Source organism: Ascaphus truei, chromosome 1, assembly GCF_040206685.1.
Source record: "Ascaphus truei isolate aAscTru1 chromosome 1, aAscTru1.hap1, whole genome shotgun sequence".
Taxonomy (NCBI): Eukaryota; Metazoa; Chordata; class Amphibia; order Anura; family Ascaphidae; genus Ascaphus; species Ascaphus truei.
The window spans coordinates 398,268,797-398,294,272 of record NC_134483.1 but is presented as its reverse complement, the minus strand read 5'-3'; the positions used below and the strand labels follow the sequence as shown (position 1 = coordinate 398,294,272).

General features: G+C 40.2%; 2 protein-coding genes across 3 annotated transcripts in view; one reads left to right on the top strand and one right to left on the bottom strand.

Moving 5' to 3' along the window:
* Positions 1 to 239: 239 nt before the first annotated feature.
* ETFDH (electron transfer flavoprotein dehydrogenase) lies at positions 240 to 21,695 on the top strand. 2 transcript variants are annotated; one of them, XM_075612461.1, is made up of 13 exons: positions 240 to 259; positions 2,160 to 2,306; positions 3,389 to 3,618; positions 4,112 to 4,193; positions 6,692 to 6,810; positions 7,052 to 7,129; positions 9,519 to 9,665; positions 11,874 to 12,014; positions 14,069 to 14,212; positions 16,289 to 16,457; positions 17,429 to 17,611; positions 18,262 to 18,483; positions 20,795 to 21,695. In XM_075612461.1, exons 3-13 carry the CDS (start codon positions 3,397 to 3,399, stop codon positions 20,956 to 20,958), a joined length of 1,671 nt encoding a protein of 556 aa, XP_075468576.1. In that variant the 5' UTR covers positions 240 to 259; positions 2,160 to 2,306; positions 3,389 to 3,396; the 3' UTR covers positions 20,959 to 21,695. The 2 variants fall into 2 exon arrangements, with proteins under 2 accessions (XP_075468576.1, XP_075468568.1); XM_075612453.1 differs by lacking the exon at positions 240 to 259 and adding an exon at positions 509 to 678.
* Positions 21,696 to 21,855: 160 nt separating this feature from the next.
* Positions 21,856 to 25,476, bottom strand: part of PPID (peptidylprolyl isomerase D) — a 29,079-nt gene continuing 25,458 nt past the window's right edge. Inside the window, exons 8-10 of the mRNA XM_075612473.1 lie at positions 23,270 to 23,356; positions 23,147 to 23,189; positions 21,856 to 22,405 (exon numbers count right to left, since the gene is read on the bottom strand). Of these exons, the coding sequence (XP_075468588.1) occupies positions 22,317 to 22,405; positions 23,147 to 23,189; positions 23,270 to 23,356 (219 nt within the window). The 3' untranslated portion in view covers positions 21,856 to 22,316. The remainder of the gene's footprint in view (positions 22,406 to 23,146; positions 23,190 to 23,269; positions 23,357 to 25,476) is intronic.

The window sequence follows — 25,476 nt, the reverse complement described above, 5'->3', positions numbered from 1 at the left end:
TATTTTTTTCTATAATGCTGACACTGTGTGCTACATTTATACTGTACATTACAGAATCTCATGTCAAGTCTCGCTGATCTTCTGTGAATCACACTGATTTGAATTCACTCTCACGCAATTTTAGTGCACGCTGCTCCATAGAGTCTCAATGATAAATATATATTTTTCATTAAAATGTTATTTTTTCAGCCAGAGCCCCAGTCATTGGAGGTCGACATCTCTGGAAGCAGCATGTTTAATAAGAGGTGCTACTACTTAGGTAAATTCATTTGTTCATTGCAACTCTTTGCTAGGTGGCACAATCGCATTAAAGAGGCACAGAGAAGACACAGTACTGTACTGTATTGCCTGAGTCCTCCAAACACTGTTACTGGTAGGCTCCCTGGTACCCACTAGTGCTCGCCTCTATGGTTGTAGTCCACCTCCCTTTGACGTATTCTACCGGGGGAGGCCCCGCACACTACATTTCCCATGAGACTCCGCGGTCGGTCACGACGCCTGTGTTTTGTGATTGGGGCAAGGTTAGGTGCTGCTGTACTGGGACCTCAGTGCGCTGCAGGCTGACACTGGAAGCTGCTGCCAGAGGAATAGTGCTGCGACCTTAGAGGCGCCTGCCCTCTGGTCAGTGAGGGAAGGAGAGAGACAGCATGCTGCCTCTTTGCAAACACACAATGCAAGGTAAGCACATGTCACAACTAATGTTGCCAGTAACACGTACCTGGCTGCTAATAGCTGCGTTCATTTCATTCTGGGTATGGTACATCTGCGCCTGCGCTGGGGCCTGGGATTGACTTGCATAGAGAAGTTAATAATCTGTTTCCAGTTGTCAGTTTAATAGATATGTGCGTGTGTTTATATGTATTTGACACGTGTGTACACACATATCCACACACTCCCACGCACCAACACTCCCTCCCCTTCTCTCTCTCTCCTCTCCCCCCCTTCTCCTATCCCCCCTTCTCCTCTCCTCCCCTTCTCCTCTCCTCCCCCTCTCCCCTTCTCTCTCTGAAGTTAGGTAAATATCAAAGTATACATGTTATTGGTGCCCAGGATGTGTCCTTTCCTTGAGCTGAGTTTTTAACATTGACATCCACACAATAGCAGTAGCACTGCCCCTCCTGGTCACATCCAAATCTAGGGGAAAGGTCAGTGGTTTTATAAGTGGTGTATACAGTACCTCACTCCTTTTTATAATAAAGTCTGCGAACACCTTTCACACCAATCCTGCCTCTTAATTGGTGTGGGGCGCAGGTTAGGAGCTGGCAGAAGATGTCTGTAACCTTATCGGTTATTAACTTGCTAACAGAGCGTAAGATGGTTAAAGGGCGCAGTTTTTTTACGAGTGATCTGTAACTGCAGACTATGCATCATGATAGCTAAATTAATAATGGCAAAGGTGCATGTGACTTACATTTGACCAAGATAGTAGCATTGCATATGATTTCCACACTAACACTGTGGACAGTACATGGGGATTTATGGGTGACCCAAGATAGAGGCCTCATTTGTTGTTATTTTTTGTAGAAGTGTTATTTTAAATAAAATGTAGAAACTTTGCAGACAATAGGAACTGTTAGTTGGTGAGTGATCAGCTGTATAAAGAAACCCTAACCTGTATTGCAAGACAGCACAACTGCGTGCTAGGCATGAACCACTTTTCTACAGCCACCCTATATAGAGCAGAGATAATGTATGCAGGACCAGACATGGTCCAATTTGCAGGCAAAATCCCTGTCCCAATGACTTTACACCTATTGTAATGTTTGCCACAAGTAGGTAAGTGTACGTTCCCAGGTAGCAACCTGTGCTGTTAGAAATAGTCTGCCCTTACTCAACAAGGACCACAAAAATGTCTAACTTTTTTTTCTTTTTAATCACTAAGGGAGTAATCCTCTTTCTGCTGTAGTGACTGTTTACGGCGGCAAATCTCCATTGGCGTCTGGGGATTTTCGTCCAAAAACATCCTCAACTGCTGCTTTGGCTGATGTAGAATAAAAAGGATCAAAATGATGTAGCAATGTTGTTGTTTTTTACTTTTTTTATTATGATTATTATTGCTTTTAAGAATTGGAAAAGTGTCTTCCTTACCTGTGACTCCTTTTATTTTTATTTTTTTTATCCAATGTTACATATGACTTTTTTTTTATTTCTCGACACAGCACATCATTGCTTGCATTCCTTGAAACCGTTAAGAAAGCGTCTGCCGTCCTTCCGCATTTGGAGGTGGGCTTCCTCCTCCTCCTCCGTGCCTCGCATCACCACACACTACACCATCTGCGACCGAGATAAAGACAAAAGATGGGCCGGTACGTCGGGCTGAATGCAGTTCAATTTGGTAGAAGGATTGGCTACATTAGGCTGGGGACGAAAGCGAATGAGGGCTCCTTTAAAAGTGGTGGCAGGAGCAGTGTGAAGCAGAGTAAAGGATCTCCTTTTGTGGATTTGGCAGTGCGGGATGCTCTAAAAGTGACGTTTCTCCAGATTCTTCTTTATTTTGTAGTATATTGTAATCATTATGAGGATAACCAGCCTGAACTTTTTTTTTTTTTTTTTTTAAATTTATATTCTGAAGCCGCAATCTGCACTGTGTGCAAAAATAAGATTTCCTCAAGCAGGGCTTTTAAATCACTGGCCCAGGTGTTGCTCACCTCTGACCTACCAGTATTTGCCAGACGTCCAATTGGCTCCTTGCAAGAAAATTGCTAGAGAACAGTTGTTGCCTTCTGTCTCTACTGCCATGTCGCCATCTTTGTAGATAACAAAGCCCTCTGTAATGAGGGTCTAAAAAATAAAGGGTTGGGTGGCAAAGTAGGGATTTCCATATTCTTTGAAGTAATATAGACATGGCTGTTCGTCTGCTTCCCGTTTTGGGTGACCTTTGGTGGCAGTGAGCTACCGAAAACAGCCTATGTTTCCCACACTGGTGACCTAGGAGTAATACATTTGTAACTGGCCATGTTGTTCATTCCAGGTCACCAAAAGCTTTAGGGTAAAAAAAAAAAACACAGATTTCCAATGTACTCGTTTGTCTACTTTTAGCAGAACAGGTGTTTTATTGGTGTGCCTGGATTAGGATTATTATAGTACGTACAGTACATATAGCATTTTTATAGTACGTATAGTATGTGCTGACATTATTTTGGTTGGACTCTGAATGTCTTTATCCATTGTGCACTCATGTATCTCTTACTGGTGTGCTTCATCCACCATATTTTGATTCAAGGTTTTTTTTACATGATATCAACACAGTTGCAATAAAGATATTGCTTTAAAAAATATTACCGTTCCTATTTTTATACATAATGTGCAGCAGTCTTTATGGCCTAAAATCATTCACACATTAACTCCCTCCTTTTTTTTTTTTTTTTCTTCACGTTACTTCTGGAAGAGGTGAACATGGAAAGGTTTGCAGAGGAGGCTGATGTGGTGATAGTGGGAGGCGGTCCTGCGGGACTGTCTGCTGCGATACGTCTCAAGCAGCTTGCAGCAGAGCTCAACAAAGAGCTGCGTGTGTGCCTGGTGGAGAAAGCCGCCCAGCTTGGGACTCACACTCTGTCCGGGGCTTGTGTGGAACCCGGATCCCTGAAGGATCTTTTCCCAGACTGGAAGGAGCGAGGGGTAGGTACATGCAGTCAGTATCTGGGCCATGCTGGAGACTGATACAGCAAACTGTGTGGTATGGCTAAAGAGGAAGAATACTGAATTCAAAGATGCATTTGAGCCAACATTTTTGAAGTTTGCATATGCAGAATTATTGTATTAAAGACAGGGGAAATGGGAAATCTTTCCTGCAGAGCCCATGGGACGTGTGTATCAAGATGATGCCGTTTGTGCCTTGATGTTGTACAAGAATTGTCCGGTCAGTTAAGCACAAGTATCATGTCTCAAACGTTCACCGAAACGGACATTCAGTCCGTTTTCAGATGAAAATCCCCATTGAAGAATGGCCACATTGGACCATATATTATTAATGCCATAAAGTATACAGAAACCCTTCCTCTTCCTATACATTTCCTATACATTTTACAAGTCATTGACAGATGCATTTACACTGTTAAATACTGCTGTGAAAGCAAGGCTTAGGCTTGCTAAAATTCTTCTTTATTCTTAGGCTCCTCTCCATACCCCGGTAACCGGAGACAGGTTTGGAATATTAACAGAAAAATACAGAATTCCAGTCCCCATTCTTCCAGGTATGATATCGGATGAAAACATTCCAATTATAATATATTTTTGGCCCTAAAACTCTTGTACATGCAACAACATCCTATGTTATGACAGAAGGACCTGCAGTGCGCTGCCTTTGCTGTAGACTTCTTTACTACTGAATGGGTTAATCAACTACAGTGACTGTTATACATGTAATAATGTTCCTAAGCCATTAACGATAGTGTTATTCAAAAGCAGACATTACCATACCCATGCATATTAAACTGCATTCAAGGCTGTATTTGATTTATATAGCTGGATTTGACTCATACTGATGGTAGGTTACCAGAATTTGGTACATGGGATTAATATTTTCTTGCACCAATGAGGAGTCTCAAAGCGACTGTAATGCAAATCAGTAAGAAGCTGAATGATCTACTGAATGGAGGGAGTATATTGCTCTCTAGAAAATGTGACTTTGTTGTCTTTACATGCACTTGTGATCACTTGTAAGAGCGATCTTTAACAACCGCATACTTTAAATAAAAAAACCTCTTTAACTGAAGAGTAATGTATAATACGTTTGCATATTTTGCACAGATTTTTTTCCCCCCATGCTATACTGTACACATTTAATATGTACCTACATCGAATGGGAGGAAATAAGCTATTTTCTCTTTTGGAATACTTCAAAAACGATTAACAGATTTCTCTGCAATAACTGTATACACAAGCAAGATAAGGATTACTATAAATAGTCTGAAATGGTTTGTAGTATGAAGTCCCCCGATCTACAAACGCAGTACAAATTGCTGTTACTTTTATTACTATCACTTTTCTTTGCAAAAAGGTATTCTGGTACTTTTAAGATACATTTTGTAGTTGCAATTGTATTATTTCCTTGGAATCTATATATTGTTTTAATGACGTACTGAAAGTACCTGGCGTTGCCCGCGAATTTTAAGAAACCAAAAATAACTGAGATTTATACATTTCCCCCCCCACCGCCCCCTTTTTTTTTTTTTAATTTTTTAATTTTTTTTTAAAATACATTTTTCCCAGTTCCCACTCTTGACCATGTGCAAAACGTGGATTTTCTCAATTCAGCTCAGCTATTTACAATCCTGCTGAATTTGGCTAAAATCAGGGCAGTTTTGAAAGGTTTAGTATGCCATCTTGATTCAAAATGGCATCGAATTGTATCCAAACATTGACAAAAATCTGCTCCTTGACCTGAGGAACCATCATGCAAAATGTGGTTACGATATGTTAAGAGGTGTCCAAAGGCATAAGCGAACAGACAAACCATTTCCCAAAATATATATTAGATCGTGATCTGTTTTTTTTTTTTTTTTTTTCTTGTATATCCTTTTTGTTGGAAATTGCGATGCAGTTTGGGAGGACACACTGGATACTTTAGATATGTTTAGTTGCTATAGCTGCTTTTTGACATTTGCCCATTGTGTGTGCTATTCTTACAACTTCGCCCTTCTAGATCACACACCCTCAGACGGGTCATTTGTCTAAATTGTTCAAATTGGCAATCTTCACCTTGTTTGTCTTACAGTATGTTGGTGCAAAATTACGGCAATAGAATTAGGCTTGTTGAGGGAAACATCTGATCCTGTCACATTCCTCATTGAATCTGGGTACATTAGTGATCACCCAAGTTCATAAAAGTGCAGTCCCATTTACCAACATAAACCAGAGTTACAATAAAGGGACAGCGCATAACTCCATAGCATCTTCTCTAACATATATTTACCAGAGGTTTTCTAATTTGACATGTTTAATAGCTTTGTAAATGTACACTCTGAAGCACAACAATAACATATATCACAGAATATAGGATATATGCTGCTTTAGATGAAAGCTGATGACCAGCTCAGTTGTAGCTAAATAATATGGTGCTTCAGCGACACTGCTGTCGCATACTAAAAATATTCCTGTCCCAATGGTGGCAATTAGAGTACCTCAGAACAGATACCTTCTGATATATCTGTACATATTGTAAAATTATCCAAAGGTAAAATAAAGGCACGTTGTAAAATTAATTGCAGGGCTATATCTGAAATATTTTTTTCAGGCAGCTGGAAATATAAATATGTTTCTCAATATTCAAAACATAAGAGACCGCAACATCATATGTTAGGGAAAAGTATAAGTGTCACGTTCTGGACATGGATAATAACATGCCTCCCATATAATAGGCTGCGGCACCAGGCACATTGTATAACGTTTAGAGTACTAGGCACTCATTTTTCTTGGAAGATTTATGAGGTAAAAAAAAAATCATTATTAAATGTTTTACATATAAGGTATAATGAATGTACAGTATGTCTTTCCTGGGTAAATGTGAAGTTTAGAATGAAGTGAATAAGGTGTCTTCCAAAATGGCACCGCTTCGTAAATATGGCCAATATTCCTCCACGAGGCTGTGGTCTTGGGAGACTGTTCCCCGATTTTTTTATGCATCGCTGAACCTCCTTTGCTGCTTATATTTTTAATGACATTCTGCTCTCTGTGCACATTTAAATTCTAGGACTTCCGATGAATAATCATGGAAATTACATTGTGCGTCTTGGGCACCTAGTGAGCTGGCTTGGGGAACAAGCAGAAGCTCTTGGAGTTGAGATATACCCTGGGTATGCAGCAGCAGAGGTAGGCGGTTTCCTCTCTTATGCTCATTGAGCATGTGCTACATGTGGATTTTTGGGGCTCTGAGACTTGGGTCTTATTGTTTATCCGCTCAAGCAGCTGTTTTTGGGTGAAATTCACCATTGACGTCAATGAGCAGTGGCTGCTTCGGCAGAGATAGAATTGACCTCTTAACCAATAGGTGTCTGATACACACAGACCAGGCCACAATGTAGTGTAATATGTATTTTTTTTACCTTTTCAGATACTTTATCATGAAGATGGCAGTGTTAAGGGCATAGCGACTAATGATGTAGGCATTCATAAGGACGGCTCCCCAAAGGTAATGACACATTTCCCACACACACATGAAAGGGGACTCGGAAAAGAAAGGTTTATGGTAGTCTCTGCATAACCATCAGAATTAAATGTGAGAATATTAATGTACCATTTTTTTCTCCATCACAGAAGATTGATGTGTAAGAGAAGCTTTCTCGTTGTGCCATTACCCACATATTGAGATACTCTTGAGTGAATTACTTCTTCGGACAGAGAGTATGAATAAAAGGGTGTCCATCGTGAAACGCGTTAGGCCTTTCACTTTGGATCCATGTACACAATTAAAATGTTTGCAATAAAGCTTGAGGATTTTTAATCGTGATCTGTCTGGGACTGCGTCAGTGACGGCATGAGATTTTTCACAGAGTGCAACGTCGTTACGTTTTCGGTATGAATAAATGAGGGCTTGTACTTGAATGAATCTGATTTTTAAGAAAATGATGGTTGATCTATGAAACAGCCTTTTATAAATTCCAGTGACGCATGGAAGAACCCCCCAAATTAAGGCGATGAAATGGTCAGTGATGATGTAGATTTTATAGTGTTTGTGGTGAGGTAGAGTTTGGAGAATAGGTGGATAGAATGGGTTTTGTGTTCCCCATGTGCTATCAATTTCTTGCTGCCCTAATGCTGCATTGTTATCGGAAATTGGTATCTGTCTGTAGTTTCTTCTGCTATTTTGCACTCCAAGAGCTAATGAAAATCGTAATATATGATCATCTGATAACATTTGAAGAACAGTGTTTCTGGGAAATCTGTTTAAATATTATTACCTGGTTTCATTAAGAAAAACCTTTCACTTAATGTTTTTCTTAACTCGCATGGATGCAGCACATTTGACATAAACTTTTAACATCTTATATCTTTGAGCCATCAGCAATGTTGTACAAAAAGCAAATTCTATTCTAAACATGTTTTTTCTTCAATAACATTGTTCTACAATTGTAAATAAAATGTTTTTATTTTACATTGTAAAGTTGTATCCACTTTTTTGTGTGATACGGGCTGATGAATTTGTCCAGACTTTTAATTGAGGTGTCTTGAAGAAGAAGAAAAACTCTGGTCGTACCGATTTTTTTTTTATTTTTATTTATTTAAATTTGTTTTAGAGAAGGGGTTCTAAAACTTTAAAAGTGTACGTTGTAGGGGAGGAGGAGGCAGGATTGCTTTAGGCTGTTTGTAATTATTTCTCTATATGGGTAAACGCATGTCACTGTACCTTTTTGTTATATAGCTCTATTGGTATGTTTTATACTAGTATAATTGTGCATCTGTCAAGACACAGCGCATGGCTTAGTCTGTAGAGTAGCTAGGACAGAGACTCATCTCAAACAATATTTTGATTGCTCAATCTCCAGAGCTGGCAGTAACTTCTATGCTGTCGGGTGATTTGTGTGTATCCTGCCAAGCTTTGCACGAGACCTTCCTGTCTTCTAATCTTCTTCAGGTAGATAAACGGCAGCCAATGTCGTGCTGTAGAAAAGGAATTGAACTAAAAATCTAACTCACGTAGGCTCCTTTTTACTAAGCGCTAGAAAACACCTTATTGAAGTGAGTGAGCCGGAAGGCGTCTTATGGGATAACCCTGCTTAGTATGTATGGCGCGTGATGCCTTTATTCCCAGAATTTTCAATTAAATTAGCCTATTGTATGGTCGTTTGATATTCCCATTAAATGCTTTGAACCCCTTCAGTGCTGGTGCATTTTAAAGTGATGGTGTTATCTAGAGGTAATGGAACTGTCTTTATTGTGGGCAACAGAAGCAAATCACTGTATCTCCTTGAACTTTAGCAATAGACTCTAAGCTTATTGTTACAGGTTTATATTCCTGGTGTAGAGTTGTACACAGGTATAGAAAGCTGCTCGACCATTGCACAGAGCCTAGGTAATAGCCTGAGCCAGTATCCGGTTAGGTTTTAAGTTTGGCCCCTTAGATTACTGCTTTTCAGTGAGGGGGGGGGAAGGGGGGGGGGTAGATAAAATCCTGGCCGCATGTAACAGAAATGTGAGTTCATTGAAAGCGCCTTGTGTTAAAACTATTTATCAGATCTTTCAAGCATGTTCCATCAGATGTGATAGGATCAGATACAGTCATCATAATTAATTGTACTGTCTATTATTTGTTTACACGTGTGGTTTCGATACTTCTTGGAACTTTGCTTGTGACCGCAACTATAAGAAGCACAGGAAAAATGTGATTTTTAAATTATTTTCCCCAATTGAAAACTAGGTTTGATGATGATATTATTGGTTTAACACCATCTCCCCCTCCCTGTGCTGGCAGTGTCGAAAGCTTTTAGGTGATGTTGATTTACAAATCCGTGAACTTCTCGTGGTTCTCACAAAGCAGAGGCTGAATTGTGTGACTGACTATTTTGTGTTCATTCTAACAGGCTACTTTTGAGCGGGGACTGGAGCTACATGCCAAAGTCACAATCTTTGGAGAAGGCTGCCACGGGCATCTTGCCAAACAGTTGTACAAGAAATTCAATCTGAGGGAGAGCTGTGAGCCCCAGACATATGCAATTGGTCTGAAAGAGGTATTGGCCATTCATTAGCATCTTTCTTCTTGAGCGACTTCTGTTGAATAATGCTCTTTGCTGCTGGCACATGGTGCATCCAGGTTCTCTATCCTGACACAACCCCAGTACTGATTATTGGTTAAAATACTTCAGCACATCCTGGATGTTGTAGAGTGAACATAATTCTCTAACCGGAAATACCATTATCTGAACCGCAAATTACTGTTACAGTTCACTTTTTGTTTTTTTAACACAAAAGATTTTTTTTAAAAATGTTTTCACCATGCAGAGCACTGCCCCAGTTCTCAGTGTAGTAGATATCCTTCTAAACAATGGTCTTGTGCAGAACTATCAATGAAATGGTGCATAGCTTCACATAGCTTTTTAATGTATTCTAATCTAACAAGCATTTTTGTTTCTATAGCGACCATTTACAAAGTCCTTTTTACTAAGCGCCTTCCTCTTCTGAAAGAGGATCTGGCACACTCCTTTTTTTTTTTTAAAGCACTGCCCTCTCTCTAGCGGTGCACCAATTGTATCTAGTAACTTCCTGGTCACATGATCTTCCCCACAGAGCTTTGCATCTTTAGTCCTTTCCTGAGGCACTGACAGCCATTTAGTGAACCCCCGAGCCAAATCTTCGCTGATCGATCAGCAACTAAGCTAATTACTTGTCAGTGTGCAGATTATATTGATGCACATATTGAGTGAGAAAAATTCAATATATTTTTTTAAAACGGCAGCTTGAACTTGCTGCTTTAAAACTAGATTTGCAGAGTACTACAGGATCAAATGTCCCAAAACGTTTAGTTCAATTTGAACTGTGTGATGAACAATTTAAACTTGGGGGTAGAGCTCTGGGGCGATAGCAGTTTATTTTAATTTTATTTTTTCACGACTGACAACTTTGAAATGAGAAAAGTAGAGCCAAATCTAGATCAAGCAGAACAGCATAAGTACCAGGTACATAAACTTTGTAAGATATTTTAGTCAGGGAACCACAGTCGTGGTTCTCAACACCTAGGGCTATGAAGAGCATTAAATGAATCAGCCCAAGATGGACCTCATGATGCTTGGATTTATTAAGAGCAGCAGCATGGCATAATATAGCATGAGGCTGACTAACTCGGTGCAGCCCAAACACTTGCATATTGTTTCATAGCAGAACAGAATTAGGGGAACTCAGACCTACCCCTACAACGGGCTGTATCAGTAACACTATAACTTTAAATATTTTTATGGAGTATGCTGCTAAGGAAAGAGAATTGGCTATACTTTTATGGAAAACCAATACAAAAACCCTGCACTCCTCCCAAATTCGCTTGCCATTTATTGGTGAAATTCTACTTTTTCATCCTAAACCTTATAACAAAGGAGTCATTTAGTTGCATCTTTTGATCAGAAAATGATTGAAGCCTGCTATCCCCGTGAAGGTAAACTCCATTTTAGCAGGTGCCTACACTAAATGCATATTTCTAATTGTGGACCAAACATCGACAAATACTGTATGTGACAGTGCCTAAAGGTTTAAATGAATGACGCATTTATGCGATCTGTGATTCAATGCAATTAAAACTGGCATAAAAACAGAAATCTAATTCCCAATTGTTTCATGCCTTTTTTCTTAATAAACGACTTTGGCTTGGGATAATTCATTCAATGCTCTTCCTACCAGACCTACTGCAGGGATTGCTACCTATGACTGTAGTATTTCACGAGTGGCATTTTACAAAGTTACAAAAGCTCGGTTTTCTTAGTCATCACCATGCACAACTAGTCACAAAAAAAGCAGTTAGATGTTTAATTTAGGTCGACTTTATTTTCAATATAGCAAAAAGGAAAAGAAGTAGTGATGCAGTAATCTGTACCTGTCTCTCATTAATTCGCTATTAAACCCCTTGAAAATGTCATGGTTTTCATTATGTAATTGAGACAGTTCTGGGAATGTGTTTACTGTTACAGTAGCGGTCGGTGCAATTTGTACTGCACATGTAAGATTAAAGAATTTTGCTCGCGTCTATTTTCAATATTGGTATATCTGTTGGGATCTGCTATATTATTAGCCATATACAGTATGCATTGTGTGAAGTTCTAGTTCTCCATATATGGGCCCTGCTTACTAGGGAAGGTTAATGTTGCCATTGCGGTCGCACCACCTTTGTACAGTTCTGCAGAATATGCTGGTGTGCTCGTTTTTATTGACTGATTTATCTGTATGTTTCCTAGCTGTGGCTTATTGATGAGAAGAAATGGAGCCCTGGCCTGGTTGAACACACCGTGGGCTGGCCTTTGGATAGACACACCTATGGTGGATCATTCCTCTATCACCTTAATGAGGGAGAACCTCTTGTAGCACTTGGCTTTGTGGTAAGCAATTGCCCTTTTCTAACATGAAGCTGAAAGGTATGGGAAGCACTAAATAATAGTACTCTGTGCCTTCAGTTTGCCATTTCTGCCCATACTAAATTGTTCTCTCAATTGTCAACACGTTTTACCTCCTTGTCAGTGAAGGGGTATATTGTTCTGACGTAGTGTTTCTCTTGGTCATTGGCAAGAATTCAACCTGTCAGTGTGTGGGTACGTTATAGAGCTGTGAAGAAGCTTTTTTTTATGTAGGACGGTCAAAGACATACAGTATTGTTCACAAATGAGACTGTGCTGGTGAGAGAGCAAGATGTAGACCAGTGTTTTTCAACCGGGATTCCTATGAGCCTTTGGGTTCCCCAGGCATTTGTAAAGGGTTCCCTGTAATTTCCAGGGCATTTAAAATTGTACCAAATACCGAAGAGTTTACAATGCATCTGATCTTGGACATGGAAAGAGTGTTATATCTCTGGCACTCTGCACATTAATCAAACATATATAAAGGATATATACAACCAGAGTCGATGGTACTGGCAGATCCAATGTAGTACTCCACGTGTAGATGATCAAACATGAAACAAGAATAAATAAAAATGCATGGTGTAATATTGTATGATAACCTGAACAAATATAACAAAAACACAATACAAACAGCAAATGCTGAGAACAGACAGGTGACTGATAGTTATACAAAACACAATTAATAAAACACAAATGATAAATACAAATGATAGTGCTATAGATTAAAATGTGGAACGAGTCCCACTGATATACTCCTGCTGTAGCTGAAGTACCCGCTTACCAGAAGTGAGAAGGTAACTGTCAGCGGATATTCATAGAGTATCCCCTCTCATCTGTGGCTAGTCTGCTCCGAGCGTTCCTCTGTGGCATCAACAGCGTGCTGGTGTTCAGTGTCGGCTTCCGGGTGGAGCACTCCCCTGCTCTCGCGGGGACAGACCTCCTGCGGGTCTGTGGCTCCAACCTCTGTGGCTCGAACAGCCTGTGAATGTGTAATCACAACTGCAGATTCTCCAGGACCCTGCCCGACAGTGACATGCGGATGGTAACAGCAGATTCGCTCGTGCTCCAATCGGTGTAATGACCCAAATCGATGGTCAGCGGGAATGTCAGCAAGATGTTAAGCAGTAAAGTGTAAAATCGGGACCACCCTACGCGTTTCGGAAGACGCAGCTCCCTTCCTCAGGGGTGTGACGATCCGCATGTCACTGTCGGACAGGGTCCTGGAGAATCTGCAGATTCACAGGCTAGGTTGGAGCCGCAGAGCCGCAGGAGTATATCAGTGGGACTCGTTCCACATTTTAATCTATAGCACTATCATTTGTGTTTTACTAATTGTGTTTTATTAATTGTGTTTTGTATAACTATCAGTCACCTGTCTGTTCTCAGCATTTGTTGTTTGTATTGTGTTTTTGTTATATTTGTTCAGGTTATCATACGCTATTACGCTATGCATTTTTATTTATTCATGTTCCATGTTTGATCATCTACACGTGGAGTACTACATTGGATCTGCCAGTACCATCGACTCTGGTTGTATATATCCTTTATATATGTTTGATTAATGTGCCGAGCGCCAGAGATATAACACTCTTTCCATTCACTCTTTCTGACCTGGGTTCAGAGTTATATCACAGGCAGCCAGCCATTCTTTTCAAATGAATTCATATAGTTCCATATCCTATACATTTAGAAATTAGCGCTACCTTATTTGTTTTTCTGATCTCAGACATGCTATTAGAGAGGGTTGGGGTTCCTTACGATGCATCTGATATCAGATGCACTATTAGAGGGTTGGGGTTCCTTACAATGCATCTAATATCAGATGCGCTATTAGAGAGGGTTGGGGTTCCTTAGAATTTCACAATATAATTATAGGGTTCCTTAATCAAAAAAAGTTTGGATAGCACTGATGTAGACAGTATGGAGAGTGAATTTTAGAGTTTGCATATAGGAGAGGGGGATTAAAATATATTGTGTACATTGTAATTTCAACCTTATCAGTTGTCCACATGATTAAGGCTGTGTTTTGTTTACAGGTTGGTTTAGATTATCAGAACCCATACTTGAACCCATTCAGAGAATTTCAGAAATGGAAACACCACCCCAGTGTGTCACCTACTCTGGTAGGCGGGAACCGGATCGGTTATGGAGCTAGAGCACTAAATGAAGGCGGACTCCAGGTAACATCTGTGATTTTTATTTTGCTGTTTAATGCACTGACATGTATAAAGAAGTACAGGCTTATCTCCATATCTAAATGTACAAAAGATAATGGGCTCCGTATATTGGCTACAGATAATTGTGCAAACATTTGCAGATGAATGCACGGTGTAAGTTTTCTATACACACCCCTGCTGCTTGAAGTGCAGGGGGCAGTAGGCTGTGATTTCACAGTACTGTGTTTGCCTCATTTTATAGCAGTGCTTTTCACTGTGCAGTGATTTATAAGTTATGAGGAAAAAATATAAATTTGTACACAGTGATAAAAGCTGCACTTATGAAAGGACTACAAATGTATCTGTTTTACATGTAAAATAGTGATTTATGTATTCAGCTTTTTGTAGCTGTATTAGTCCCAGAAAGAGTAAGGCCTCGGGCATAGACACTTTGCCCGTGCGGAGGCGCGCTCTAAGGCCAGCGGTGCTTTCCCTGGCCTTAGAGCGCGCGCCGTCCGTGGGCGTATCTGGGGGCGGGCCAGTGACGTCACGTAGCTGGTTCGCCCTCATTGGGCGAACCGCTCACGTGACCGGCCCTGCGCTCCGGCGAGCGCCAAATCTGAAATCTTTGTGAGACACACGCTTCCACAAGCGTGCGCGAGTCCCTGCTAAAGCCGCTCTCATTGCGGCTGCAGGGGCTCAGTGCTGAGCGTGAGCGCGCCTCAGCACGGATCAGCAAGGCTGATACTACTATGTCCCAGGCCTAAGAAAGCTTATACACAAGACAACCTTGTACGATTGCTATGTTGGTCAATTTAAAAGGGTATCGCAACCCACAAAGTATCTTACCCAGAAATGGTAAGAAATGAAGAAAACCTTCTTATTTATTTTTTTGTGTTGAATGAATGCAAATTAAAGGCAGAAAACCTAATCATGCCACATTTAATATACATGTGAACCTTCTTTAGTTTAAGTTAAGCATCATTCACATATTGGTTAGTACAAAGCACCTTATTAAAGTGTGATTCTAAGGCAGTGGCATTCAACTCCTTCACAGATGTGTAGGGAGTCCGTGAAAGCAACAGAACAGTTGTTGTGTTTTGTTTTAAATAAGAGGTTAGCAGGGGGACTTCATTGCTGAACCCCATTCATTTCAGCCCCAGGGACACCTGCTTCCCGAGATACAGACCTCCCAAAGGTGGTGCGGGTAGCAGCTCCGCAGGTTTAAGGCTTGCGGGCCAATAGGAAGACACCCAAGATGATGTCACGGCTTCCTATTGGCCTGTGTGATACGGGACATTTAAGCTGCCGTTTCAATAGCCCCACATAGACCAGCTACATACGGAGGTAAGTATCTCTGGAAGCAGGAGTCCCCGGAGCTCAAATTCACACGGGTAAGCTCCAAAGACCCCCAGCTTCGAACTATATAACAAAAAAAAGCTGTATTGCTGCTTTAAAAATATATATATTTTGACTTTGTAGAACCTGAACTTGTATATCCTACGTATGTTAAGATACTATTGTCATTATTGGGCTTACGTTTTCCAAATCGAATAAGCCCTTTCTATATTATATAATAATGCTATAGAAGAACATGTAAGTGCCATATTTTTTTTTATTATTATTATATCAAAATGGTTGTCATTACCAAATTTGGGCTCCCGAAACCCACGGGTTCCATTGATCACAGGCTGAAAACCTCTTCCTGGGGAACGGAGGTTTAGCAGGGTTATACATGCAACATTTTTTTTTGGTCTTGATCATGTATGTTCCCATTAATTTGCATTCTGTGCTAGTGGTCTGCGTTGCAAGAAACTATGAAATCAATGGCAGTTAAATGAAATGTAAAAAAAAATGTCAATTACAATTCTGTGGCGCACACTGGCGATGAGCTTTCCCCGCGTTCAGCGAGACTGGTAGAACAGCAGAAAACATTACTGTCACTTGCCTCTTTTTCTCTATTCCCATTTACAATACAATAGCAAGATAATTGTCATAGACATTATCCCATATTTACCAAACGGTGCTACTCCAGCAGAAATAAAAAATAAAGTGTGTAGAATGGAAGGAAATAATCTGAAACTTGTTCTCACTTTTCAGTCCTTGCCGAAACTCACCTTCCCAGGGGGGCTTTCTGTGGGGTGCAGTCCTGGTTTCATGAATGTCCCCAAGATTAAAGGGACCCACACAGCAATGAAAAGTGGCATGATGGCTGCAGAAGCCATCTTTAAACAGCTGACCGATGAAAACTTGCAGTCAAAAACTCAAGGTTAGAAAACCTTTGTTGCTATAATAAAGCTCAAACAAACAAGCCTTAAAGCCATAACCCACCCCAGAAATGTAAAAAAAAAAAACATGGCTAACCTGAACAGTAAGGTTCCACATTCCAAATCCGTTGTCCTCTAACCACTGGACACCCATGTTTGCTGATATATTTATATTCTTTTGTGCTGGTTTTGAAAGAAAAAAAAATCCACAAATAGAAAATCACAATGGCCACTCCCAATGATGTTGCAACTTTCTATTGGGCACATTAGCGAGCCTTGACTCTACAGTATATTTTATGTACACCAGGCAAGTATTCTCGGTATACATAACAGCTCCCCGAAGGTTGGGGGACCATTACGTTTATGGGATCCAGTACTTGAGCACCATTACCACTGCTTTTTGCAAAACTCTCTAAAGTCTTAAAGAATGGGCTGTTTCAGTTGTTTTCAGAATCACATTTCTAGGCAACCTGTTTCCTTTTGCCATTTCAAATAAATAGTGGTGTGTGTGTGTGTTAAACTTACACATTAATTTGTAAGTGAAACATATACATTTTTGAGGTGTAGCATTATTCGATTGGGCTTCAAAAAAGATGTCCAACTTTAGCTTTTTGTAAAATTCTAATTTGGCAAGAGAATCATCCTATATTTATGGATTAAATATGCATTTATATTGATGATGCAAATAAAAACCAAGTGAACCCATTTACCAATTTCCGATTTTGAAAAAAAAATAAAACATTCCTTCCTGACCCTGGTAACACAGATGAGTTCTTCCCTCCAGTATATGCTGTAGGACTGAAACATTACCGTTCTAATCTGGATATTTGGTCATTGGTAGTCTGGCATAATTCATATTCTCCCCTTTTTATAAACCATAACTAAGCGAAAAAAATAAAATGCATTTTCACCTGTCCTTTTATATGTCAAAAACGATTAAATCTCAACTTGCTTGGTGATGTGATCATCTTAGGTCTTTATGTCCCTGAATATGAAGAGAACCTGAAGAAATCCTGGGTGTGGAAGGAGCTTTATTCGGTGAGAAATATCAGGCCTTCCTGCCATGGGCCGCTGGGTTTGTATGGTGGCATGATCTACACAGGAATCTTCTACTGGATATTGAGAGGAAAGGAGCCCTGGACACTAAAGCATAAAGGTAATTCCTTTGAAGAAACGAAAGACCATGTGTCACGCTCTCTGCATCGTCCAACCTTTTTGAAATCCAGTCTTGTTATACAGTACATCATAAAAAGCTATTCCCGAGTACTTTGCAGGAAAATGTATGACATTTGGGGGTCAAGTTAAACAAATCTGACACAACCACTTTGGCCATTTTTGATCACTTCAAACCTTACAAATTAAAACGGGTACTTCATCACTTTTTTAAAGTCTGCCATCTAAAGGCCGTTCCTCTGACATTCGTATCCTTTGCATTACATCAAACGTATGTGTTTGTGGTCGTGGCGCACCTTTCACTTGTAGAATATATTCAAGGACTCCTGAATTTTTTTCTAACATCCGGTTCCTACAAATGTTGATTAATTCTAATCGGACACCAGTCTCTTGCTGGTTTTTATTTTATTTTTTTTCCTGTAGGTTTTATTAGCACACTCCGGATTCCCTTCACTTCTGTTCATTATACTTTCTTGAACTAGCTTTATTAAATATTGTTTGGGTACAGATTTGTGGAAATAAATGGGAACATGCTTCCATATTCCACAGTATGGTAGGAACCTGGATCTTTGGGGCTGACTAGAATAGATGTATGAATAATGGTTTTATGTTCTTATCTCCTCGTAACATAAGGTTTGGACAGTGATCAGCTAAAACCTGCCAAGGACTGCACACCAATTGAGTACCCAAAACCTGATGGGAAGCTGAGTTTTGACCTCTTGTCTTCTGTGGCTCTCAGTGGCACTAATCATGAACATGACCAACCGGCACATCTGACTCTGCGGGATGACAGCGTACCAGTGAACCATAACCTTGCAATATACGACGGGCCAGAACAGAGATTCTGTCCAGCTGGTGAGTAGCAGAAAATACAATTCTGTGCAATATACAAGCTTGTGCCGTATATTAGAAATGGAATGGTGACTGTCTTCAGAAAAGATAATACATATATCCCAGACATTTTTATTTTCTATAATACTTACCATCTACATATTTGAACATTTATATTTTGGAACGGCTGTAATCTTCCTGTGTCTGTTAACTAGGAAAAGGGTCAGTCCGATTCGTTGCTTCTATTTTATATCTTCTAGCAGTTGATTTTAATTTCGCCTGGGAAAATTGTTAGTTTGTAAGAACATTTATCATTCTTGTTCTACTGAAGTTGCTCAGGTTTGTTTCAATCCTCAAGTTTGCCTGGCACTCACAAGGGAATCATCTATTGCTGATGCAAAACCCCTCCACTAAAACTACATTTGTATAGTTATAGCAGCGCATGACATTTCTGGTCTAACAAGAAATTACAGCATAAAGGGGTCCTGCCGTTTGGGGGCCAGTAGCTTCTCAAGGAAGTACATTGTTAGGCTGCGCTTATAGTGACAGCGATGCGACCGATGATGTCACACATCGCCATTGCGATAGTTGAATTTCAATTTTAGGTGAAGTCGCTGGCTACAAGGCCACTGACGTCAGAAAAGGGGGTGGTGGGGGGGGGGGGGCGGGCGCAGAGGCACGGAGACGCTCCTGATTGGCCGCAAGGGGAGACTGCTGCAGGGGGAAAAATGTAAAAAGAATCAAATATCAGTGACTACCGGATTGTTGGTAGCACTCATTCCGTCGCGTGCACTATAAGCGACAGCGACAATGCATGTTTTGACGCGACGGTCGCGTCAACGTCACTATAAGCGCAGCCTTAGGAAGGCTGTAGCGCAGTCACCACAGTGGCTGGAAAAGTCACATCACGTGTTGTACCTTTCACAGCATTTTAGGGGGACTTTTAACTTCGGGTGGGGGGGATGGCACGGCTGCGGTTCTTGCATTCCAGAACAGCATCATACAATAAACTGGGGCAAAATTGATTGATTAAACAAAGTAATAGAGCAGGGGGTTTTTTTTCCCCCCAGTCCTTTATATTTATGCACAAGATTGTTTTGTTTCGTCTTTATTACTCATAACCAGATATTTTTAAAAAATTATGGACGGTGAGAAAAGTGACAACCTCCATCGTACAGAAAACAAATACCACTTATGGTGCATTTGCATGTCAGACAGGTCTGCAGCCGTCTTTCCCCATTATCGCTTCCACTGCAGCCAGGGATTCTGGGTAATGCCATGCAAATGCGTACCATTCTGGGTAATGCCATGCCAATGGCTTATCCATTTTAACATGGACCCCTATAAGCTTATGCCTGCCTTATAACGTATTATACAGATTTAATTTTGTGCGTTTTGTTGTAGTAAGGGACTTTTCTATTTTTTTTTTCTTTCTGTTTTGGTCTTGCAAATCCTCCCTTTGTACCTTTTTTTTTTTTGTATATAAATTTAAAGTATAGCTTTGGTACTTGTTTAGATGGATGCCTTTAGTGGCCCTGCATGTTTGTCCCCTCATCTGTAGGATAGGTAGTGGTAGAAAGCTGTGAACGTGTTGTATAAGGCAGTCTCTCAGTGACGCATGCTTGAGGGGAGTGGCCATTCGGTGCAGAGACACGCACCGTGGAACTTTTTCAGCATCTTCAGGGTATAAATAAAATTTGGGCACTTAGATTTAAACTGGATAAAGTTGCTTGTCCCAGATTCGTTGCATTTACACCGCCGTCTCCATTTTTTGATTCTCACGTCCATTTAACTGCCGTTTCCATATATACATTTAATATATTGTTCTTGAGGGTAGTGTACGTATGTCCTGTTTATTGGGATATTCAACCTGAACATTTTAAAGCAGTGCCAGCGGTATGGTTTTGTTCATACTAAGAGAGCCTGGGAGGGAGGAAGTTGTCACTTAACCGTAAAAGGGCCATTTACTGAAGTTGTCCAAATTTGTTATGCATGGCTCAAATCTGAATGTTGGAAGTTTTTTTTTTTTTTTATGCTAATTAAAGTCATGCCCTGGTTTATCAAATGTTAAGATCAAAGGTTACCATCTAAAACATCTTGCCAATAAACGTATTAACTGCTATTTGTCTGTAAATGTCAAGGCCAGAAAACCACACTTGTACTGTACACGTTACGGTGGCTGGCTAACTAGATAACATCACTGCTCAGGATGCCAAGCGCTGCTTTCATGTACATCTAGTACTAAAATATTTGGTGAACAAGATTTTAAAGTTGCAGCACGTTCCCAGTGTTTTAAAAATAACACATCTAAATGTTTGTTTACTTTTCTTTGCAGGAGTATACGAGTATGTCCCTGTAGAATCAGGTGAAGGATTACGGTTACAAATCAATGCTCAGAACTGTGTCCATTGCAAGACATGCGATATTAAAGATCCCAGTCAGAATATTAACTGGGTTGTACCAGAAGGAAGTGGTGGACCAGCTTACAATGGACTGTAAACCACACAAGCAAGCAACATTGTTGTCTGTTTCAATCACTGAATGTGTTCAGCCTTCGGAGACCTGCTTTTTAAGGGGCAGACGATAATGGCCTAATGAAGTTCTAGTTGAATGTGATAGCCCCTGGTTAAATATTACTGCTTTCTGATGGTGGGTGGAATTGACTAACATACTTGTGGTGTTATCAGCATCTGATTTTTGTTTTGAAACGTTTCTCCTACCTGGAATTGCCTTTTTTTTTCTAAGCAGTTTCTCAGGGTTGGCTTGATGGCACCTGCAAGGCATGCGGCGCACCAAATTGCAGATGCATTCGCTGCAAAGCCTTATTTGTGGATTCAAATTAAAATGGAAATTCTTTACATGGTTTTTTTTTACAGTGCAGTTAAACTGCTCAATACAAGTAGTGTTGTTTTAAACTGTTAATCCCACCTGTGACTTGCTTTGTATATAGAACAGCGTCCAGTAATAAGTGTACCCACTCTACATATTCCTTACAAAAGGAAGTAGCTATCTTATTTCTCATGAAATAATTGCAGAGTTTTAGCAAACCCAAGAAACCAGGTCATGCTTCAACTTCAAGCTGTACATCTTATAAATTGACTTAGTACTAATGCAGTTGCCTTTGTTTTGTATTGAACACTTTTTTTAAAACAAAACCTTCATGTGCTCACACACGCAGATTTTCTACTTCATTTGTGTCCAAGTGTTTAAAATAAATCTTCAGATTTTATACATTGGATTGACAATTGAGAAGTAACAGCCACTGTTTCTGATAAGTGCTATCAAACATCTGATGGAAAAATTGGAGCAAAAACACTTCTAAATGTGTTAAGGTCTGCAAGACCATTCAATTAATACAAATCTACAATAATGGATGAAAACGCCAAACATGTATAGTTGTGGGGTAATTAACGGTCTTTATTGAGGGGCGTGAAATTGAGATGTTTCTTTATAATAAACAACGCAGTTGCTACAGTATGAATGCAGATCTCCTCAATTAACAGTTACACAGGAAACAATAGCACCCTTTTTCTAAGGGCTTAAAACATGTTCATTGTAAGCATCACCACTTCCAACTGAAATCTTCAGCCTAAAGGAAGCCAACACAAGCTTCACTGTAACTCCCACCTTTGCATAGTTCATGCAGTGACAGAACAAAAAACAAAGGAAAGGGATAACAGAAAACTGTCAACGGCGATGAACATGTATGAAGAAAACACTCTCCCGTATGCAACATTTTATATTTTTTTTTTGGTTTGATATCAGAAAACAGGTCTGCTTACAAAACTGGCACTTCTACTTGCAGAAGCCTGTCCCGTCAGTAAATTGCATGCCTGTTGACACGTAAACATCAATATTCATGCAAACATTTTTGCATACACTGCTTTTTCTTTTTCTTTCTGTTCTTTAATTCTCTGCTTCACCCGAAGTATTTCACCGCTTATAGCTGTAAGACAAGGTTAAAGTCAGGATGCTGTGTGGGATAATGACATTTTCGATATTGGGAATCGGCTTCAATCAAATCTTTGCAAGTTAAGTCTACACCAGGAGCGCAACTTTAAATTATTTTTTTTTTTTTTTTTTAGCAAGAACACCCCTAGATTTTTAATAACTAGTGTTGCTACTATTCAGAGCACATGCATTCTTTCCAGCTCTCACACACCCGTGTCACAATCATACTGATCCTTCTCGCACAGGGCACAATCACCACCTCTCCATCATACACACCACGTTCACTGCTGGGAGGCTGCGATCTGCCTTTCCGCTGGGCTGAGAGAGGAGAGCAAGTAAGGTGGATCAAAGCCTCTCAGTCTTCAGACAGCACAGTACACAACAGCTGAGTAGCCAGCAGAGTGCTTACCCCAGGGTGCCTCTGGTTGAGAATAAACTGATATGCCATATTTGTCACAAGACAACATTGTTAGAACTTAGGGACACATTTTACATGTGTGATTTTATGATATACCCAGAGTAGGAGTCCAACTCAGAAAATTATGTATTTTGTTCAGAACAGAAACAATTGGATAGTTTTCAATTTGAAATTAGTAAAAAGGAGGGGGGGAAATGATACATCAACGAATTTGGAAGTCTCCAGCAGGAAACAATTGGGGAAGCGAAATGTTCAAGCTCTGGTAGATCAGCATTTTTGAATCACACAAATGACCAAAAAAAAAAAAATAACCTGTACCTTTGTCCTCTGGTGCTATTTCATGAGCCTTCTTAAGATCCTCCTACAAGAGAAATAAATGTGAATTACTAAATTACCCACCAAAGCATAACAAAAGCAGTCCAATATAAACAACTAGCTTACCAGTGCCTGCTCGTAATCTTTCAATCCTTGCCAGCCTTGAGCCCGTCGGTAAAGTGCTTTGGTGCTAGATGGATCAATTTCGAGAGCCTGTAGCGCCGAACAAAAAAAAAAAAAGGGAAAATCTTGATTATGGGGACAGCGTTAAGTTGAGTTTGACATTCCTAAAACCACAGGGCTAAGAAAGTTAGAAGACCAACTCTTGCAGTTCTGCAACATTATATTATACAGTTAAAACATACAATATACGATCTGTCCCTCTCCCAATTTATTTTCTGCATATTGCCTTGTGTGTTCCAAGGGCTCTGCACCCCCTGGCTCGATAAAGGATTAGAAGATGTGATTAGTAATACAGATTTGGTTATTAAACAAGCCAATATAAGTGGAGGTATATGTAATACAGAGAACATTGCTTTTGAGAGCTATCCTGGAAGCCACTTTGATAAAAAAAAAAAAAAAAAAAAATTATCTTTAAGAACCCCACCTTTACTTTTCAATTTAAAAATATTTTACATTCAGTTTAAGACCACAACATTAAAGAAACATGTTCTAGACGTTATCCTAGTATTGAGAACAACAACAATAAACTGCGCACCAAATGCAGCTTAATATATATAATAAATAAAATTGTGGACAATTTACAACCCAAATAAAAGTTGTGAATTAAAAGTGCTTTAATAGGTTTAAGGGAACACAATCTTGTGTTCCTCTAAATGTGAAATAAATTAAGATGAAAATAAGATACAAAAAAACTCTAACATCCGTGGAGAGTCTGCAGCCTGTCAGAGTGAATGGCTCAACATCACACAGGGCACATGCAAAAAAGAGAAAAAACACAGCGCACGACTCTGTGTAGTAAAGTAATTATATTGCGACAATATTAAAATGTAAGTTATTGCACGTACAAGATATATTAATCATAAAAGCAGGACATGTTTAGGGTACATGTTACCACTCTGGAGATTGATGACTTGCTTCGTGAGGATCCCTCAGCATACACTCCAGCTGGTCCAGGCAGGAAACTAAACCCTAGTTGCAGCAAGAGTATCCAATCACATTAGTGTAGCAAAGTCTGTTACATAGTACCCACAGGGTTACAGTGAAGACAGCAATGGAGCAAACCTCTACACCGCTAGACCCACTTCAGCTTGGACCCGTCAGTCAGCCACAGACCTCCACCCTGTTGTGATCATGAATCAGGGTAATGACGTCACCTCAGTGCGTCGCAAGTCCGCAGCAGCCAATTCAATAATCAGCAAAACGGTCCCGTAGGCAGCATGTGCAAGGTCAAAAGCACGGTGATAATTGCAGGAGAGTGTCCAGTATACAGCAAAACAATCCTACGCACGTTTCATAGCAAACTACTTCGTCCCTGACGTCCCATAACAGGTTGGAGGTCTGTGGCTGACTGGCGGGTCCAAGCTGAAGTGGGTCTAGCGGTGTAGAGGTTTGCTCCATTGCTGTCTTCACTGTAACCCTGTGGGTACTATGTAACGGACTTTGCTACACTAATGTGATTGGATACTCTTGCTGCAACTAGGGTTTAGTTTCCTGCCCGGACCAGCAGGAGTGTATGCTGAGGGATCCTCACGAAGCAAGTCATCAATCTCATTTACATTTTAATACGGTCACAATATAATTACTTTACTACACTATGAGAGTCGTGCACTGTTTTTTCTTTTTTTGCATTATCCTAGTATTCCAATATATTATCATTTGTCCCAAATTAATAAACCTCTAAACAACCCACCAGGGATTCCAATAATATCTGGAATAGGTTCACTCACTGCCAATCACACAATTTGTAGATTATTATTTGCAGAGACGTGGTATCTCTTAAATCTTATTCAAGGAATACATTATATAAAATAGGTATGTATCAGATGATAACCAGAGCTAGAATGCATTGATTTCAGTTCTGGGGACCCCCTGCTTCCCGAGATACATGCCTCAGTAGGTGCTACGGATATCTCCATAAATTCTCAAGCCTCCCGCGGCCCCATTGGAAGTGGTGACTGGTGACATTGTGGCTTCCTATCGCCTCCTTTACCACGGGGGATTAAAACCTCCATTTTGTCTACCCAGCCAGCAATGCTATCAGGGGCACCTTCAATGGTTAGTATCTCGGGAAGCAGGGGGTCCCTGTACCTTAAATTAATCCCCCTGCCCCCACTCGGGGAAAAAAAAAAAAAGTACCACCGCGGCACTAT

Excerpts from the sequence above, each read along its gene's own strand:
- ETFDH (XM_075612453.1), top strand. The coding sequence starts at position 648 with ATGCTGCCTCTTTGCAAACACACAATGCAAG. Across the intron at positions 3,619-4,111 it reads CAGACTGGAAGGAGCGAGGG|GCTCCTCTCCATACCCCGGT; the intron begins GTAGGTACATGC and ends CTTTATTCTTAG. Across the intron at positions 14,213-16,288 it reads TAAATGAAGGCGGACTCCAG|TCCTTGCCGAAACTCACCTT; the intron begins GTAACATCTGTG and ends CTCACTTTTCAG.